This window comes from Onychostruthus taczanowskii, unplaced genomic scaffold, assembly GCF_017590055.1.
Source record: "Onychostruthus taczanowskii isolate IOZ18803 unplaced genomic scaffold, ASM1759005v1 scaffold1, whole genome shotgun sequence".
NCBI lineage: Eukaryota > Metazoa > Chordata > Aves > Passeriformes > Passeridae > Onychostruthus > Onychostruthus taczanowskii.
Window position 1 is genome coordinate 17,603,999 of NW_024496525.1, and position 21,226 is coordinate 17,625,224.

A 21,226-nucleotide genomic window follows, 5' to 3' on the forward strand; every position below is an offset into this window, starting at 1 on the left:
AGAAATTTCACAACTGTTTGTAAGGTCCCACTCCAAATGCAAGAGAATACTAAAATTATCTTAACTTCCTAAGATCACTTGAGATCGCTTCAGCTTGAATCCCTTCATCCTGCTATCACTAATAAAGACTACTGCTGAAAATACAGGCAGACAACAAACCCCACTTCTGTTTCTAAAACAGGAGAAAAATCAGGAGTGCATTTCTCCACCACTGCTCAAGGTATGGCTTTCACCACACACTCCTGCTTTAACAGACTCCTGAAGTTTCCAAGATAGAAAGATTCTAGCCATCTGTTTTAGGTACACTGACTTCCTCCCTGAACACGAGCCACACCCAGTGAGTAGAGGGCTGTGTGAACAAATCAGACCTGGAGCATTCTAACAATGCCCAGCCATTGCTAAGAGCCAGCTCTGCCTGCAGCTGCAGTGAGTGAAAGGGCTGCACAACCCCCCTAGTCCAGTCAAGTGGGCTGCTCCCCCTGCTCCTCATCGTGTCTTTCAAGATTAAGTTAATTAAAGCAGAAAATAGGTTAAACCAAACAGACTTTTTAAAAACACATTTATACAACAGCAAGGCACACAGGTCACTTCTCCACTCTGTTTAGTAAGGCAGAGCAGTAGCTTGCAGAGATAAAATTACCATTCTGCAACTGTTCAAACCAGAGGACACAGAATTTATTTGTTTCTGGCTTTTTCTGTGTGACTTCCTGAAATCTTAAATCCTTCACAACCAAACTTCAGGTTCAGATGCTGAGCAATCACCGTCAGATTTATCTGCTACATAAAACTCCCTTCTGAGGCCGAGCACTGAAAGGCACCAAAACAAGTCCCAATATTTCACTTTACTGGAACATGAAAAGCTGTATTTACCTTATCTTAATCACCCACAGCGTCTTTTTGGTATGTTGGAAGTGATCTTGCTTACCAAATCTGGAAGATCTAGGAAACTGCCTGAACAAGCAGTGCAATTTTCACACTTGGCAGCAGCTTGGGCTATCGTACCACGGAGTTCAGAAGCTCGAATAAAGTCCGTGCTTGGCACGCACACACTGACCAGCCACTCTGACAAGCCTCACAGCACAGTCAGCCTCTGCTGGGCACAGCAGCTCTCCAACAGCTGAGCAGACATTTGCAGCTTTCATTCAGAAGGCACAGCTGGGTACTCTGGGTACGGATAAAACGTCAAACTGAAGCGTTGCAGGTATTCATAATCTATTTAATAGTGGGACACCAAAGAAGTACTACACATTTTTCTTGAGCACATTAGATTTTGATTTAAGCAATTGCAATTGATGAAGTAATTTCTCAAAAATAGTCTTCTATATTCTACAATCCACAGTTTACTGTATCAGTCTAATAGGTCATATAATGATATACTGTTTGTGCTAACTGGTCTGATCTTTAGCAAAGCATCCTTCCCATTCCTCCACCACCCCGAAAAATGTTGACAAAATTCAGCCAAATTTTAAAAAATTGTGTGACTCATTTTAGATTTTTCTGCTGACCTAAACACAATGGGAGCTACTAGTTATACACATCTTATGAACGATGTTGCATTTTAATTCTAAAAATCTTCATGCTGATAACAATAAAGTATTTTATACAGCGATCAATTTTTAATGCTTTATTCATTGATTAAAAGAATATAACATTTAACATAAACCATACAACATCAGTCATCAATTCAAACATTCAGCTGGTTTCCTTACATTTTCTGTCAGGAGTTTTTTTTTTAATCTGATCACATTTATAAGATAAAATCTCACCACATCTGGCATATACACACACTGTGCCAGTGGATTCACTCTACTGATGTACATATAAAATCCGCATGGTATGTGCTCACTGGAGACAAAACAGCGCACACCTGTCAAAAGGTCATTTTAATATAAGATGGTAAAACCATTTGTAAAACACATATAAACTTTTTCCATAAATAGAATCATATCTGGACATCTGTTGCATAAATTGTGTTTTCCAAAGCTTACAATATAGCAGCCAGGTCTCAGCACTGCTGGGCACCCACGTTGGCCACTTACTTTATTATTGCAGACTGTCCTTTAAACATTAAATGCACAACATTCGTACCACTTAAAACTGGGGTCAGGTGGAAGTCTCACAGAGACCACGTCTGTACCGCGGTTGCCCTGAAACAGTTACATCGGCTTCTAAAGCCTCTCAGATATAACAAGATTTTAAAACATACTTCATGGAATGTTCTTCATGCATCATAGCAGCTCATACCTGTGATAGAACAAGCTTTGTATTTGTTTCCTTTCCTTCCTTTACATTCACTATTCACAGTGAAACAGGTGCATGTTTGTTAAGAGTTCTGAGGTTGCTGACTGAGCCACAGCACAGCTGTGTACCACAGGTCGAAATTCGACCTTATATATTACAATCTAGCAGTATCTGGCTGGCCAAAAGTTGGCCTGCCCCTGCCAGCATGTGGGCACTTCTTCGTTTTTAATCTATTCTTTGGCAGCTGACACAGGCGCTGACAGAGAAAATCCAGTGACTTGGTTGTTAGGGATTTCACGACTAATGTTTGTTTGCAGGTGTAGACCTTTGTATCGAAATCTTCACTGTTATGCGTTTACCTCACCGGAGCGCACATTTCTTGCTTTCTCCTTTTAAACTTTGGCCCAAAGCTAACTTTTAAGGAAGATGACAGAACATGAGAACAAACAAGGAGGAGTTTGCAAAGAATCCAAAAGACTACAGCTTTATGGAGTGGATCTGTAAGTGCAGGAACCTGAACCGCTAGTGTTTCACACCGCCGCTTAGCAGCTAAGGAAAGCCGGGAATGGAGTTAAGCCATGCTGCAGAATCCGCACGTGAAATCGAGCAAGGTAAGAGTCTTACAGTGAACAGCCCTGGACAGACTTCTCGTCCCTTAAGCCTATTAAGTAGCATGCTGCTGGATTAAGCACACAATGACAGCACAGAGATCCACTGGGCTATGGATATGGGTATTAAAAACAGTTGGCTCCCGAGCACAGGACTCCAATATAACAGCAAAAGAATTCAAAACGCAGTTACTCAGTTAAAGTTAGCCGGCAACCTCACACAGCCTTTGGCTGTATCTTTGCAAGGTTTGGTAGACAAGTCCATTAACCGTGAAAACCCTAAACACTGCCACTTTCAGCTTCTAAACCAATACCCGACTACGTTCTTTGATCAAGAAGTAGAATACACATATATAATTCTATATAGCTAATACTGATTAAACACAGCACAAAAGGGGTTAATTCACACTACCGAAAAAACATAATAGGACCCTACTTGCATATGTAACCACAGGAATTGTAAATAAGGAGCTAAATGCCTTCACTGAAGCTTTGCATCTCTCTGTAAAAGTGACGGGTTGGCTCAGTGAAGACACTGAGCAGCTCTATGTCCATGACAGCGTGCCAAGGGCGACCCAATCCGAGAGATACTTGCTCAATGAAATTGTGTACTGGATCCACATCCTGGTCAGCCAGTTCTCCTTGGTCGAATTCAATGCTTTCTTCTGTGACTTCCAGTACTTTCAGGTCAGAGCCACGAAGACGAGCAATTGCTATAAGATTATGAGCCCAGACTGTGTAACCTAAGGGGAAAGAAAAACAAAGTTGTTCTGTCATTTTCCTACAAGGTATTTTCTTACTCTAGAACTTCATACCAGACCATCCCAGTATCTCTCCCAACCTATTCCATCATGTTCCATCTGGCAAAATTCCCCTAGGGCATGGTGGGGGCTTTCTGGTTTCAAGTGGTGAAGCTCCCATTTTACACTCTGAATAGGTATAAAAATATTTCAGATTTTATTAACCTTTTCTAGATCTTTTTCTCCTACTTGCAGAGCAGTGGACTACTGTAAGTTATATATATAACTTCAAACCTCCTGTGATCTACTGTGTAGTAAATTAGAACAAAAAAAGTGAGTTATCAATTAAGTGAATGCATAAAAGGAACGCTTGAAAACTCTGCTTATGCTAGAAAAAAGATTTGCTTTCACTGCTTTAGAAAGTAGACTTATTAAAAAAGAACCAAGCCACCACCAAACAAACAAAAATCAGCATGCACACAAACTGGAAGCCTCTGCAACCTCTTCATGTCACCCCAGTATGTGTGTTTATGTACACATTAGATATATATAGATATATATATATATGCAAGATAAACTACATGCATCTTGTTATTCTGTCTGAGATAAAATATAATTACAAAGCTTCCCTCTCTTGACACTATATATTAGCATTTCTCTTTAAAAACTCCTACTCGCCAGTTACCTGTAAGCTTTCTGTGCCCTGGCTAAGAGAAATGCAAAGTTCCTCCCTATTCAGATGCAAACCACAGATGGGAACTTCCCTTTTGGGGAGCTCTGCCAAATCAGCCCTTCCACTGCAAAAGGCAAGGCACATTTCTGCCATGATCATCATTCTCGCAGGTGCTAAGCTCCTTGGTGAGATGCCCAAGCAGATTCCAAGTAAAGCTGCAGTCTGCACAATATTTGAACTGGGAAAGCTAAACTGCTGAGAAGTAAAAGCTAACTGTGGTTTGGTCCTCCAACAGTGCAGTTAACATGCTCTGCATCATATCATATCAAAATAAAATAGATAGAGAATGAAGAAAAGATGTCAAAGTAATAAAGAAAATAAATTTACGTTCTGTTTTCCTTTACTTTTTTCTATTGTGTCTCTGGAAGTTGGTTAGGGTAGGTGTTCAACAAAGAAGCCTGCACATATCTGTAAGGCTCATTTCTGGTATATTAACCATTAGGAATGCATGAATTCCCACAATCTTCATCTGCTGGATACTTCACCTCCAACACAACCATCCACAGAAGATGAAGCTGTCTTAATTCAGGCACCTTAATTCAGTGTCCCTTCCTTAACAGGGACATTGAACTCAATGGAAAATTCCTCTCTGTATGATGACACACTCCTGTCAGGACATGGAGCTCACACCATCTTCCAGTTATCTTGACTGTAAAGGAACTTGCCAAAGAAATCTTTGAAAGCAAAAACAAGTGCAAGAATAAAAGAAAAAAAAAAAAAGCCCTGCACACAAAACCCCTTTACCATCATTTTGCCATATGGCTTTTGCTGTAACTTTTTATGGTGAGATCCTCTATGCACTAGAACAACCATCTTATTCCCAACTTAATCTCATTTTAAATGAATTCTCCTTTCAAAAGCTCTGTCTGAAATTTCTTTGTAACCTCCCAGCTGCCAAAAAGTCTCTGTCCAGCTAAGTATTCAGAGGTAACAGGAAATGATCACTTCACTAGTGGTATCACTGAGCAACAAAATTACCATGAGCACACTGTAATTTATTCTTCCTTGCTAGTAAAAATTTCAACTTTAGTTTTGCTCATGGACAGAATAAAACTTCACCACAGTGTTTATAACACAAAGTCATAAAAATCCATGCATCCTTCCCTTAAGGAGGAAGACAAAATAAAAAAGGCCTTTGTTCTCACAGATGGACCATGCTTTTTATTCACAGTGCCAGATCATATCACTATGGTATATCCTACTGTTTCCATCCCATCCCAAATGGTCACACACTCTTTACAACCCTTTCTTCATTCTGCAAGAATGTATTTAACATCTGCCTTCCTCTGCCTCCTGGATATGGACATTTCCACCATTTCATGGTGGCAAGATGATGACTTCCCACAGAAGACAATCTCAAGGCAGCCCATATAAAGTGTCCTTAGCATAGATTTTCCCCTTCCTCTTTCAGTCAATGACAAGTGGCAACCAAAAGTAGATGGAAATAAAAGCTTTTTCAAAAGCAAAATAATACCAGAAGAGAAAACACACAGGCACACACAAAAGCCTGAGAAGCACTGGAAGCTGAAGAATAACCACTTCAGGAGACAGAAGAAGAAACCTGAGCACTTCAAGCGAATTATAGCACTTTGAACAAAACCACCTTCTTTTCCTGAAGGAAACTTCACAATATAATATGACAAGTGGAGCCAGAAAACATTATATGGTAAACCTCAGGGAATCCAAGCATGAGGCTAAGATGCTGTACTGGATATTTTTTCCTAATAGTGTTCCATCTACAGTAACTACTCTCGAAGAACGATGCTTGCAGTATAGTACTAGAAAAGTTATGTCCACAGCTTAGAAAAGATCAGGAGGCATTTATAAGCAGCTCAGCTAGCTTCTGCTGAAAGCAGAGGGAAAATAAGGCTAAAGAATGTGAATTCTGATGTAACAGCAAGGTGATATGCGGCCATTTTCTCACACAGGCGGACACAGCATCTCTCCAAAGAAAGGTGGTGCAGCAACAACCATTTGCTAGACAGAAGCATAAGGAACATTTGCTTGCCCAATACTCTGCACAGACTAATAGTTTCTACTGAATAGACACATGCTGATATGAAATGATACTTACACTAGCTTATGTTCAGATGTTTCACTAGCTTTTAAAGTTAGATAATACATTAGAGGACGTTTCTGTAGCAGGAGAATAATTTAAGGTAACACAATTTTAATTTTTTTAAAGGTCCTCAAACATGTGTCCAAATTTTAGAAGAAACTGCTAAAAGCCACACCTAGGCTGGTACAATCACATACCAGCACCCAAAATCTGTCTCACCTAGAAACTATTAAGGAGAGGCAGCTCAATTGAGCATGCCTTCCTTGCCCCCAGCAATTAATTTTTCAAGTAAGAGACCACAGGGAAAAAAAAAAAGAGCAAATACAGCAGGACCTTCTGACTTCAACCAATGGAAATCTGAATGTCCACCTCCTGCTGCTGAAGGTCTCCTATTTTACTGCCAACTGGAGATTTACTCCCCCAAGCAGTCTGATGAAACACATTTATTCTTATGCAACACAATAGCCACTGCTTAACTCCTTCATGCATCAGCAAACTTGGTCTTGGTAAGCTGATTCCAGTACAAATAAAAAAACATTATTCTGCATTATTTCAGTTTCAGGTGCCTTAAAATTTGCCAGGCTGCCGTAATTTCTACCACCACATTCTCTACTGATGACAGAGCTGAATAAATTCTAAGTTGTTTGCTACTATAGGGCAAATAAATAAGTGGGATAAACCTAGCTCTGGTGTTATTGGTGAAACCAACACACTAAGTGAGGCAACCCCCTCTACATATTTTTCATCTGCTGGTAGTCTTACCAAATTGGTAACACATTTCTTCTTCTCAGCTCTGGGACACTTAACCCGTGTTATTTACAAACAGGAAGCAAAATCATCTATCTTGCCAGCACGTGAGCTCACAGAAAAACAGCCAATGTTTTCTGTTCACATACACGTAACCAGTCACTCAATGGAACTTGCACAGTGCAGACCACTTGCAGGATAAGCCTCCTGGAATGCTCACTTCTTAAGTTATCCTCATTTCTGTGAGGAGTTTAAGAAAATCCTATGTGACTTCTCAACTTCTCAAGTTAGTAAGACACAAGCAGGTTTAAAATTCATATACAATAAACACCTTCAACAACAGCACGTATAACAACGATGCAGCAGCCTTTTGTATACCACGCCACTAAAACACACACTGCTTAGAAAGGCTGAAGGCTTGTAAGCATTTGGAAGTCACATACTATGCACATGCAATGCGTTACCTACCATGAACAGCTAGGAGAGACAGTCTCGTGCACCTCCAGGCTAATAAGACAAGTGGATCTTCATTCCGGTTGTCACTGAGATCTGGGAAGGCAGACATATCTATCACATCATTCATCAGTATAAAATGAGTGAGGAACTTGTCATACTGCCTGGATATGAGATCAACAACAGCTCCTGAAACACAAGTGACATAGCTGTCAAAGTGAATCCTCTCTAGGGGGATACTGGGCTTAAGAATCCTTAACATATCATCACTCTTGACATCAAAAGCCATTATATAGACCCGAAGATTAGTGCTGTTGCGAGTCAGCGCCTGCCAATTCTCATCTTTTGGCATATTGTCCAATGACTTGTGCATTATGGAAACACTGTGGACCAGGAGAGACAGTCGATGCAAAGGCACATGGTTGCTGTCAGCCAGGACTCTTGCCATTTCAGCTGTAAAATCACAGAAATCCAAAGCGAGCGAACGCAGATTCACAAAGCGCTCCAATTCAACCGCAGTGATAAGAGTGGTATTACCAGGGATGTGGTTGTCCAATAAGCTCAGATGTTCCATGGTGTTGGCTATGGGGTTTGATAAGGAGGACAGTGATGTGGGAGTTACTATTTGCAGCATTAACCCACAAGACAGCCATTTCAATTGCCTGCTATTGCCTAATATCTCTTCAAACAGCTGTTGGATTCTGCAAGTAAACAAAACAGACAATGAACCTATTAAACATGGTTTAGTCTTACCAACTGCATACCATTCAATTTTTTTATTCAAGAATTACTCTTCCTTCATTTATAGCCTCATTCTGCAGGAAGATGCTATTATCATAGTTCTTATCAACTGCAACCAGACTGCAGACCTCCCAGAGCATTTTAGCATCCACTGCACTTAAAAGGTTAAAACTGTAAACTAAAAGAAATATGTACTTTGTCTTTCAAAAACGGTGACACACTATGAACCTTCGCTTCATGTATTTTCCAGCACGTATTTAACACCCTCCCACATACATTTTAAGGTTATGGAAATAAGAAAACCTGTAATGCTTTTCAAATGCAGCTCTTGTTTTTAAAAACAGCTTTTTGTATTTTGTAACTTCTCCAGAACTGCAGATTTATATGGAAAAAACCCCTCATTTTCAATGTAAGGTGACAGAAACTTGATTTTGAGAGTAAGTTAGAATGATGTGAAATTACCTGCTTTATTTGTTCATTAAAGGGTAAAGAACAAACATACAAGATTCTTTCAATAACTCCAAACGTACAACTAACTGGATTTTCAAGAGCCAACAGATGCATGTTTTACCAAAACAACTTGGACCCAGTAACATTTCAATCTCAAATTATCACTGCCAGTTTATTATGAACTTATTCTGATGCACTCAACCTCTCCTACCCCTTTTTTAAAGTGAATAGATGCTCTTTATGTTAAGATATTTTGTTCAAGAAGGCAACAGAAGTATTTTAAATTTTCAATATTAAATTCAAATAGTACAGTCACATCCTAAGAACTTTCTCCATGTAAGTATTTTTCCAGTCTTCATTCCAAAGCTGTAAAGGCCCAGAAGAGTCCTCCTGCCCAAATGACAAGTGCTCTTTTAGCATATTAGACACATGTGTAGGTTAAGTATTTGATCTCAAGTCCTGGTCAGCATTACAGAGAAGCAGTTGAGTCAGGCTATGACATCAAGAAATAAGATCCAGTAAAAAAACAGTAGAATTTTTTGTTCCCCAAATCAGGTAATGGTTTTGCATAGAACACTTCTTCTTTTATGAGGATCAGTATAGTTTATACATCTAAGCAAAAAAAAAATTTCACAATTTTATTCTCATCCACATAACTTTAATAATGTCTAGGCAAAATTAAAGGTTTAGGCCAGTATCCTGACTGACAACAGAGAAACACTAGCACCTTAAGGTGACAGAACAAGGAAAGCACATAGGGATATTTATCAAATATCTCTCTAGTTTCCAAAACTTTGTAACTCAGTTCTGAGCAGAGGCAGCAACTCTCAGAGACTTCACTTCTACAAATTCATCCAGGTTCCTCCCTTAGCAGAGCAAGTGTTTAGCAACCATAACACCCAATAATAAAGAACTTTGCAGTGTGATTATCTCCTCTTCTTGCTTGCTCTGAACCTGTCACCTACTACCTTTGATGCCCCATAACCCTTCTGTTGTAATAAAGTTGAAAGATCAGTCCTCACTCATCTTCTCTCTTGGCAAATCCTTATTCATCCCCTCCCTTGCCTACACGTGCTTTCTTCCTTCTCCTATGACGGTACTAGGTTTGCAAGGCCTGACTTCACCCAAATGGAAAAGCTGGTGTGGTTATTGCATTTATTTTACACCTCAGTTCCCAAGGTTTTACCTAGGATAGTCATCAGGTAAAAAGACTTCAATATTTCCAGATTTCTCCAAATATTTTATTTAAAATTGAGGACTCACAACTGTGACACAAATGAAACAGTTTTAAACAATAGGTATAACCCACAGACAGTGCAGTTTTTCTATTTTATTCCTAGATTCATTTAGAGTTGAGAAGAACCTTATTTGATCCTGGCAATGTTTGCTTCATAATTTTCTTGCCAATGCTTAAATTGAAGGCAGATTATCTCACAACCCCCTAAAGAAAAAGATTCTACCACAGCAATCTCAAATTTCTTCCAAAGACTCTTCCCTCCCCCCATACACATCTAGAAAAGGTGCTGTAATGGTTGCAGCAATGGTAGGATTTATTTTGTAATAGCCCAGGTAATCAATCTTAATAGTGGTTTTAATATTTTACAGAACTGTTGAAGACAAATTAATTTTGAGGTGTTCAGTAGAATACTACCATCTATATGCCTCACTGCACTAAAAATCTGTTTAAATTGGGGTTCTCATACACTTTAAACATCTGAATTTAGTAAAATACTGTTTCAGTGCCTGCAAAATTTAATAAAAAGAAATATGACACAGAACTCTGCAGCTCTAGGGTAGCTTTTCTCCCCAGTGGGAACTGCAGTAAAAAACTTCTTAAAAGAGAGAGAATGATTTAATGCAATCAACTTTTTGTTGCAAGCATCAAAAGTGTTTACACAAGTATGAAGATTTGTGCTGCTAGTCTAATGACCTGTAGGTCCTAAGAAAACTTTCTCTAGTTTTTAGCCAGTCAGAGATCAAACATGTCAATAGTTTATTGTTACTATTTAACACCAATAATTTCTGAATTGTTTTTAATACCTGCTTTTTAAAAAGGCCAGACAGAAAGCACTATATAATAAATTAATTTTAACATATTTCAAAGAATTTTTTAAACAGCCTAGCAGGTTTGTTTTTTTTCCTCCCCTGCAAATTCTTATGCACATTCTATTTTTCATAAACAGATTGCATCTAACTGGAGTTTGCAAAAATAGCCTGAACTGCATTCTAAAAAAGAGACAAGTGAATTCTTGGAAATTAACATCTACTTTATTACCATATTAATTTTACCTCCACTGCCCAGCAGGTACTACAACATTTATGCTAATTTAACACAATTATTTCAAAGCTCACTTATAAAACTGAAATTTGAGCATATAACAGAAACTACAAGCAGAACTCACTCAGCACATGCCAAAAAGCAACGCAGCCTACTAATGTCTCAACAAGTGTCATCAGACCCCTCTCTGCTCCCCACAGGCAGCAATTATGGGATGGTCACCATTGACCTGGAACCTACAAATTATGATACTGAAACAAATTACTTAAAAATATTTTTTTTTTTAAACTGTACTTTCACAACTGATGCCCCAAATAGTGTTTTCATCCAGAGGACAGACCAAAGCCCGACTAAACAGGCACAGTTAGCGTTTAAGCTCCCAAACCAGTCCTAACCAGGACGGAAGCGCATCCATGACCCTGGCCAGGAAGCAAACAGATTACTAAGCTCCATATGGAGGCCATTTGTTTAATTAAATACTATCAATCAAAATACTTTGTTTAATAACAGAGGCCAAACTGGTTCTTTTGGAAACCAAACTATCTGAACCACACAGATCAATCATGAGAAGCAGATTTCAGAAAGCCAAAATTTTAGACAATTACCCTTTACTCAATTAAAAGACAAATTAACTGTTTACAACGAGCATCCCAACACTAAGAAAGAGAGTTGTAAAGAAAATTTTAGAAAGTACCCAGGGACACACATGCTGTACAGAAAAGGAGCATCACAAACTCATGCAAACGTGTATTTTTGAAAATATGCTCCAAAGCTTCCTCTGCCTTAGGACAACCCTTAGCCTTAAACTTGAGGAAACATCCTAATGGCTCTGTAATAGCTGAGATTCCACCTACTGTCTGTTACACCCAGCTCAAAGTCAGATTTCAGGAATCATAACTTTTTTTCCCTGACTGCTTTAACTGCAGGAAGTTTCTGAAACACCTAGTAAGGTTCGTCACCATACAGGTTCCAAAAATCCTCAGCTACCACTAACACTGTCTCCAAATGTTGCTTACACCTTTCAGTGTTAGTTATCAGCATCCACGTTTTGCAACTTACTGATGCAAACCCCAAGTGCAAAATACAAGGCTAAGAAGCCATAAAGATTTACTTTCTGAACTAAGTCTGCTACTAGTTCTCCAACTTCAGACAACTGAATAAAACACTATCAGCTTTCCTTTAAACTAGCAGGTCCCAGATAAATTGTTCTATTCTAGAAAAAAAAACAACCTACCAACAATAAACCACCCCCCCCCAAAAAGAAATAACAAAAAAAACAACACCCCCACAAAAAAAACCCAAAACCAACCAAACAAAAAACTCACAACAAAAAAACAAACAAAAAACCCAACAAGAAAATTAACTAAACTAAAAAGAAGTAGCATTTACTTGTTCATTCCAAAATGTGCAAAGGTTAATATTCATCTAAAAGACAAAGAAGTTAGATAATTGGTTTTGAATGGTTTGTGGCTCCAAAATGTGAATATGTGCTTGAAGAAACATTTGACCATGCACTCAGCTGAGTAAACATCCAGCTCAGATGGCTCCCTTCAAGTCCCTTTGCAAAGATTTGATTATATATTTTCACAAAGGGTATCAAATAAAGGAGCTTTTACCAAATGAGCCTTTCACCTGCACACAGCACTACAGTACGTATGTTAGACAGAATCACAAATTGCTCCAAGTTCTTCATTGGAAACATAACAGATGACAAAGACACAGTATGTGACTCACAGCTCTATTTGCACTGGTTTGCGAATTTAGGTCAGGACCAAACATTCAGTTTGATGACTGTGTCCACATACATACATTAATCTGATAATATACCTACACTTGCTCTAAAAATCACTCAAAATAAAAAATAGTGAAGACCTAGAGTGGCTGTACTTATTCTACTGCCAAGCTACTGGGTGAAAGACGTATAAATTGACACACATTAAAATTATAGCATTCAGATTTTATTGTATCAGTAGCTTTTGCAGTACTGCTAAAATAGTTAAGTCAGCATCACTCCCTCTGTGGTAATTTATTCCAGAAGTCAGTAGCTGTTATACTCTATTTAACTTTCCCAAAGAAGAACAAATAACTATTCAGATTATAAGCATTCAAGGACTGTCCTGTAATGTAATAATGGCAGGCTAAAATAACCTCTGGACTATACAAGCACATTGAGAGCTGTGATCTTTCAGGAATTCTGCAAATACATAACCCAGTTTTCAGATGCAATTTTAAATAAGTTATAGCAGTTCTGTGTTTCAACAGTTTCTCTGTCTCTCTCCCAAAGTTGCAAGCAAACTTGAAAGAGAACATAAGCACAAATATGTTTTCAACTCTTGTGAAATACAACAGATTACTTCCTTTTCTAATTTTTTTCATGTACAGCAATAGTAAGAGGTGCTGGTAACAGCTCCTCGCCCCTCTTCCCCTTTTGTGGCATTAACATAATATTGTTTCTAGAACACAATGAAAATAAGAAAGAAAGAATTCTCACCCTACTGAGAATAAAGGGAAAAAAACCCAACAAAAATACAACAGCCACAAAACCAGACTACTTCATGTAAATAGCAGGAACAAGAATTTAGATTTTCACCCTGTTAAAAAACTTAAAGATTTTCAGTCGTGTATTTCAGGAATTTCTGTGTTCTGTCATCTATTTTTATTATTTTCATTATTATTATTATTATCCTGTATTTGATAATTTACAAATATAACTTACTGCTTAATCTTCTTGCCATCAGGGTCAACCTTTCCAAGGTAGGTATTTGATATAGTTCCATGTTGCTGCAGAATGCTTATATCCCCAAAGAGACTTAACTTCTGGAGGTTCCTAGGAAACAACAAAATGAAAAGGCATCTGTAAAATCACAAACTAAAATGGTGTAGGAAATCATTCTGGATAAGACAAATGCAGGCAATAAACCCCACTATTACACTGAACACAGAGCCTCTGTTGGGAAACTTACTGTTCTGGAATGCAGGCACATATGGAACTACAGAAAATGAGACTGAAGTATAAAGGGGAAGAGGACTACACAAACTGCTGAAACCAGCTGTAAGAGCAAATACTGCTTTTCAGTCAGCACTGGAGTATTTTCAGCAAGCCTGTAGCACCACAAAGAAAATTCAGGAGTGGTTTCATACAATTTTTAATCCTTGGAAAATGTGTGTTAAGTGTCACAATGAAAATATCAGATACTTATTCCTTTCATCATTTAACACTGCATTTAATGCCCAAGTAGAACACAACCACAAAGAACCCTGCCTGAGCACTACATCAGCTGGATTACAAATGGGAGCCCAAACCTGCCTCAATCAAGGCATCACAAACCTCAGACAGGAAAAGCAAAAGCTCTCCACACCTTAATCAGTGTCTAATTTCTGTTATATTAAAGTAGGAAAATATTTTCTAATACTCCCCATCAGTAAGCGACAGTGGTCCACCAGGACATATGATTTTAACTTTTAAAAGGGATACCTAAAAAGAAGTGAAAGAACTTCTGAGTTGATGCTGAACATGACACAGTGCACTAGACAGTCACTCTTCCTTTCCCTAGTTCAGTTTTCTGACTTGCATCTTTTCTATTCCTAAAACAGATCAAGAAAGAGGTATGCAAATGACTGCAGTTTTAAAGTAGCTATGTAGCATTTACTATTAAATTATAATTTTTGTAGATGACTAAGTTTTGGGTCAACATTTCTTTTATTTATATAGGCTATAAATTAGATTTACTCCTAACATGCAAGGGCTAGTCTGCAATTGATAATTAACAAGCCAGAAACTCCAGTTTCACCACAAATGGACACATAAATTAAATTAATCCTGAACAGTAGATGCCAATTAACCTGTAGCTCACAATTACATGAGTTACCATAAATCCTTATTTCTTCTGGCTCACAAAGCATATACTAGTATTTCAAATCAGCCTTGAGGAAAATGTAATATGACTACCATGCTCAAAGCATAGGGAAGCCCTGGTACAGTTCACCACCTCCACAGTACAACCCGAAATTCTACCAAGAGAAGACGGGGGCAAAAAAGGATTAAGTAGCCAAGTTTTACATTTTTCAGTAGGTATGAGTTGCAGTCTATAATTGTTATCTATCATAAATCACAATTTACCTGTTTTGAAGTTCCTGCATTCAAAAACAGCACACTAATTACCTGAAATCTATCCACTGTTGCACCTGCTACTTTTTTTTCTATAGGAGAACAACAGCTTAAAAGCAAGATCCACAAGCTTCATATAAAGTCTGACAAATACTGGAGTCAAATACCTGGAATTTACAACTGTGTCTGAAATTCCAAACATTTAATAGTTAACATTTTAAATACAGGCCAATTGTACTGATAATACACTAAAATAAACTGAGTCTTAAAATATGACCAATATTCTACAAATCTTACTAAGACATTGCCTGACTATACTAAAGAATAAGTTTTGCAGGGAAGCCTAAAACACTGGCACACCCAACTTGAGAATATTTTGGGCTCTTTTTTCCTCAAAAGCCATAAGAGATAGTCTGGTATGAGAGGGAAGTAACAGAAACCTCCACCAGGTGTGAAAAGTAGTGTTCACAGCCAATGCTATAAATAACCTTTATCTTTTGATCTTGGTGACTTATTTATGAGAGTCAAGAGCCAAAATGCAGTCTCAAGGACAGTTTTGAATCACCTCCATATTGACATCAAACACAGGTCTCGGTCTGTGCCACTCACCCCGCCAGCCAACGCTACAGTAGGATGTAGGCAGGCGTTAAGAGGATCACCAAAGCACAGCACACATACAACACTAATTACTAGCACCCCACACGTTTTTACTTCATCTTTTTGACTGCCATTTCATGCAATACAGAGACAAATAGAAAAGTTCTCTGCCTGAAAATTTAACCAATGACAATATCCAATTATTTTTCCATTCACAGCACAGTTATTACCATCAACAAATCTGATCACAGTTCAACACAATGTTAGATTTTTGCTACTATTTGCAGTTTTATACAACTCCATGACATTCAGCTCACTGCTCATCTTCATTTCAGAGAGTCCATAAAGTGATTGCTATTTAAATAAAATTATTTAAAATTTACTTATCTTTTGCTAAAAGTCATAATGGCATCTTAATCCTGTGTAGTATCCACACATACAGCTGGGGGAAAACTTGTGTTTTGGAAGGATTTCTAAAACATTTATTTTTCACTAGCTCGAATAGCACACTAGAAATAATAAGCTTCTTACTAGGCTCCATCTTCAGTTTTGGTCGGTCTTTTTTAATACCCAATTTAAAAAAAGCACAAAATGTCCTTGATTACATTCAAGGCGAGCAAAGTGGTAATGCACATATTGTATTACCACACTAGTTTCTGCCAGTTTCAGCTGCCTGTTTAGACCAAGAGAAAATAGTCATTAGAAAACATCAAAACCAGATGCAGCCTACTGCTTTGAGCAATTCACCAATTTTTGGTAACTCCAAGAGATACCATACTTCAGCAAGATACCACAGTTTTACAGTAATCTGCATTTTTGTTTCCATAACAAAGATCAAACAGTTCACACAATTTAACACTCTGAAGACGAAAAGAGGGGTGGGTGTGTGTGTGTCACTACCTTCCCATCTTCCTTTGTAAGCAAGGAAGGAGGAGTAGAGGAGAGAATACTTTGGTATCTCAGAGTTACATAAAAGAACAGGATTTTCCTACTGAATGATTACAAGGTGCTTATTAGCTGTTGTATGCACGTAAGTGCAAACAGAAAGTTTGTCACACTCCCACCCTGCCTTCTAGAACTCAGTTTTGAAAGATCAGTTCAAGAAGGTGCAGATCACAAGGATTTAAGAAACATCATGCCCACACTCACCCTTTTTCTCAGTAGTAAGTAGAACATCAGTTTTTAAACAGTTATAATCTTTGTTATTTTGCTACATTTGCTATCATTAACATAAAAGCTTATGGGAAAGTTACAGATCACTATAAACGCTATTTTATTACCTTTTCATTAAATAAATGATAGATTCTTAGAGCTCATCAAGGTCCCAATCCTATTACTCTATATGCTGCCACCTACAAAACAACTTGAGCTCTGCTTCAAATATGAGACAGACCTTGAACATACCTTTTTGGATGGCTGGCAGCAGGAATATTTGTCAAAAAAATTTTAGTTGTTTTTAAAACAAGTTGCAGACAAATTGTTATTTCCTTAATTTTATCAGAACTAGCAAAGGTCACTCCAAAATATTTTCCTAGAGACTTAACACACAGATTTGCTTAGAAACTAGCAATTTTATGTTGTACAAAAAATGCTCTTAGCAGCAAAACCATACATCATTCTCCTTTAGCCAAGAGAGCATTTAGAAATTTCATTACTTTTAGTAATTACTTTTCTTAGGTCCTGCAGTATTGTAAATCCTCAATGAAATCCATAGCCATTTAAAATACATGAGTTTTCTTGCAAAAAGGAAGGTTGCTACTGCATTGCTTAACAATAAATTTAAAACCCCAAACCATCATTACAGTTAAGAAACAGCCTCACAAAGGCAGATTTCTTCCTTTTCAGTTCTGAAGTGTAAAAGGGAACATTTTTTGAACTTATCTGCCAAAAAGCTACCATAAGGGCTGACAGGAGTTAGGAAAAACTGTCCTGTTCTAAACTTAATTCCAAAAGGAATGCATTTACAGCGATTCAGCCACTGAAGAAGCTAAAAATTTCCATTTACATTATTTTGTAAATTACAATCGCTATCTTGTGTACAGTGAAATACAGTGAAAACAAGAAGGAATTAACAGTTCTTCAGTTACAGATAAATAAAGAGAAGCAGAGAAATTAATTATGGACTGCAGTCTCTCCTTAGACAAAACGAATTATCAGGCAGGTGACAAGGTCTCTGGTTTAGACATTAGGTGGTCACAGTAAGAACTAAGCAGCAATTTGGCATATGTTAATACTCCTCCTCACCTCTTTCCCATCTCAAAAATCTACTTAAAGAACTAAAACCCAGTGTTCTACCTGAGAACTAATAATTTATAGGTAGTTACTTGGCAAGGAAAAAAAACCCTCAAACATCAAAATAAACTAAACACCTATTCTGTTCAAGGGAAAAATTGAATCTATTCTGAAAGTAAAACTGAAAAAGGTCACGTATTTAATGTAAATTATGCCACTCTTCCACCAATTTTTTAAATGCCCATTTAAAAAAGCCTGCTGTAATAACCAGGTACCCTGTGTTCCCCAGTCATGCATCATTCATTTCAAGCCAGAAGAGCAGCATATAAATGATTTAGAGACAGCAAGAAAGCATGGCAGTGCAAAACCCTAAAAAAGTTGGTAACTTTTCTTTCCTGTTTTACCACCAAAATTATACTAATCTACCAGAGAACAGGTACTGGAGAAACAGCTACTTCTGCACAGTGTTTTACTGCAGTCTGAGTCCCACTGTGCATACAGAATCTGTAAAACGAACTTCAGAAAGCAAGTATCCTTGTACAGATTTCAGATAAGGACATGGAGAATTTTTCAAAAGATAAAGTGTATCAAAAGCTTTCTCACACTGCAGTTAATTTTGACAGCCTCATACTTCGGTGAGGAAAAAAAGAAACAATTTAGTTTTCTAACAAAACCCTGCGTGCAACAGCTCCTATAGATACTACTTATTTTAAAATTCCAAGCCCATGTCATGATATGTCTCAGATCAGACAATCACTTCAACATTTTTTCCTCTTATAATACTATAGCTGGATTTCCTGCAGATTCAACAGTTAAGTGAAAGCTCCCGAAATGCAAGAGAAGACCAATAAGACAGACGATCACGATTCACACACCAAGGATTCACAGGGCAAGAAATAAACTAAGATAAAGGTGAGCTGGACTAAGGAGCTGCTTTCTGAAGTGAGGTCTGTAACTCTCAGCCATCGCAGCTGCACCACAGGAAGGACCTGCTGGGGGCAACAGAGCAGAGGAACTGAAAGTGAGACTTCACACACCACATTTGCATTCAGCTCTAACCAACGAGGAATTGCATTTAAAGTTCTCTTGCTACAATTCAAAATAAAGACACAAGGAAGGCCTGAAGCTACTCTCTCATACCTCTGGAATCAAAGGGGGCGGTAACAAGACCATGACTCAGTTGCAGGCAGTTTTCTAAAGGCCATGCACAATGTTTAATTCATCCTAAAGATGCCCTGAAACACTTGCAGCTTTTTTTCTTCCCTTGATAGGTGAAGCTGTATGCGCACAGAAAGGAAATAATATTAACTATTACCTATCCTAAAACCTACAGAGCTTTCTAAACTCATCATAACCTAACTGTAATATCCTTGCTTTCCTGTCTCACTTGCTGACTAGAGGCCATATATTAGGATATCTGATTATTATCTTATTATCTCTATCACACCCCCACACAGTGAAGAGAATGCAAGTATTTTTGTTTTAAAGACCTCAAAGCTGAGGAAATTATCTAACCTGCCAAAGTAAGTGTGTGAAAAACACATCTTAAACACAAACCACAGGAAAATATTTCTATAATTTAAATTCAGTTAGGCCAAGAAAGTCCTACGTGTGAGCATGTTTTTTCAATAAACAAAAGAACATAAAACCTCCTCAAACCTCAGATAAGCAGGTAAGACGAGAGGTGGCATGAAAGCTCAGCTTTTCTACAGCGAAAAACCTCACTGCTGCTAAGATGAAGGTATTTTGTTGGGGCAGTAATTCAGCGCACCAGAGCTGTAATTTTAACTCCCTCTTACTAGTTTCTCACGACATACTTTTTTGCAAGCATACACAAGGCTTATTTTAAATGAGAAAGCTGTCTTGTTATGCGGTAAATTCAGACTCCTGGCTCTCACTTGCTCCGTTCGAGCTGCATTGCCTGCTTCCACCCAAAAGACGAAGAACTTTTTATTACTGCAGCTGTATTTGTTTTGCGTATCGACCAGCCGCTCGCCAACTGGACGTCTGAGCGTTTATATTCCTCCTCAAGCTACACTATATGATGAAAATTTGGTAGTTTGAAGCGGCGCATCCCCGTTTCTGCCCAACTCACAGGCTCTCACACACACACAGAGCGGCTCCGAGCGCGGCCCCAGCACGAACCGGCCGGCGCCGGCTCGGGCGTTGCTTCCGCCCGCAGAAACCGGCGGGACGGCTGGACCGGGCCCCGCGCGGCTCGGGGGGCTCCGTCTGCCCCCACGCCCGGCACCGCCGCTCCCCCGCCGGTACCTGTTGTTGCGGACGCTGCTCAGGACGCACAGCACCAGCTCCAGGTAAGTCCTCAGCAGGTCGAGCCAGCGCGGGCTCAGCGGCGGCGGCGCCTCCCCGTCCCCCGCCACCGCGGCGCCCTCGCCCGCCGCCGCCCCGCCGCCGCCGGTGGGGTAGTTGTCGGCGGCGAACTGTACGCGGAGCTCACGGACGAACCAGCCGCACTTGCGCATGAGGAACTCGAGGCGCGGGCGCTCGGCGGGCGAGACGCGGAGGCTGAGGCGGAGGCGCGGCCAGAGCGCCGGGTAGAAGAGGCACTCCCGCCAGTGCGAGCAGGCGGCCGAGGCCCGCAGCCGGTCGGGGGCCGCCAGGAAGGAGAAAATGTGGACCACCAGCTCGCTGGGCAGGGAGCCGGCGCCCACCGCCTCCCCGCACACCGACATCCCTGGCGCCGGCCCCAGCCCCGCGGCGGCGGCCCCGGGCGGCGGCCCCGGCCTGGCCTGCGGCTCCTGCGACACAAACAACAACATCAATGACACGGCGCGGGGGGGCGGGCGCCGGCCGGGACGCGCCTGCTGCCGGGACGCACCACCCGCGCCGCCGCCGGGGGGGGGAGGCGAAGGGGCGGAGCGGCCGCTACCACTGCCCGGCACGGCGGGGAGATGTGGTCCGGACCACCGAGCCCTGAGGGCAGTGTGTGAAGGAAGACACGGTCGGCGCCGCGCTCTGTTTCTGCGGGGAGGCCAGAGCCGCCGCGGCGGAGGGAGGAGGGTTCACCCCGCGGGGAAAATGGAACGTGCCGGCGGTGGACTGGGAGGCGGAGCCGGCGCGCCCGCCCCGCGGGGGACGTTGGCCGTTCCCCCCCCGTGCCGGCGGCGCGGCCCCCCCGCTCCCCGCCCCTCCGGCGGCTCCCAACGCAGTGCGGCGGAGGCTCCTGCCCGGGGCGCGGCCTCGGAGCACATTCCCTGCGGGCTCCACCGTGGGAGTGC

The 21,226-nt window shown here is 40.2% G+C and overlaps 1 protein-coding gene across 1 annotated transcript; it reads right to left on the minus strand.

Moving 5' to 3' along the window:
* Positions 1–1,609: 1,609 nt before the first annotated feature.
* FBXO33 (F-box protein 33) lies at positions 1,610–20,832 on the minus strand. Its single transcript, XM_041399622.1, has 4 exons — positions 20,259–20,832; positions 13,767–13,877; positions 7,597–8,282; positions 1,610–3,592 (listed from the first exon to the last, which is right to left on the minus strand). Exons 1-4 carry the CDS (start codon positions 20,765–20,767, stop codon positions 3,321–3,323), a joined length of 1,578 nt encoding a protein of 525 aa, XP_041255556.1. The 5' UTR covers positions 20,768–20,832; the 3' UTR covers positions 1,610–3,320.
* Positions 20,833–21,226: the final 394 nt, after the last annotated feature.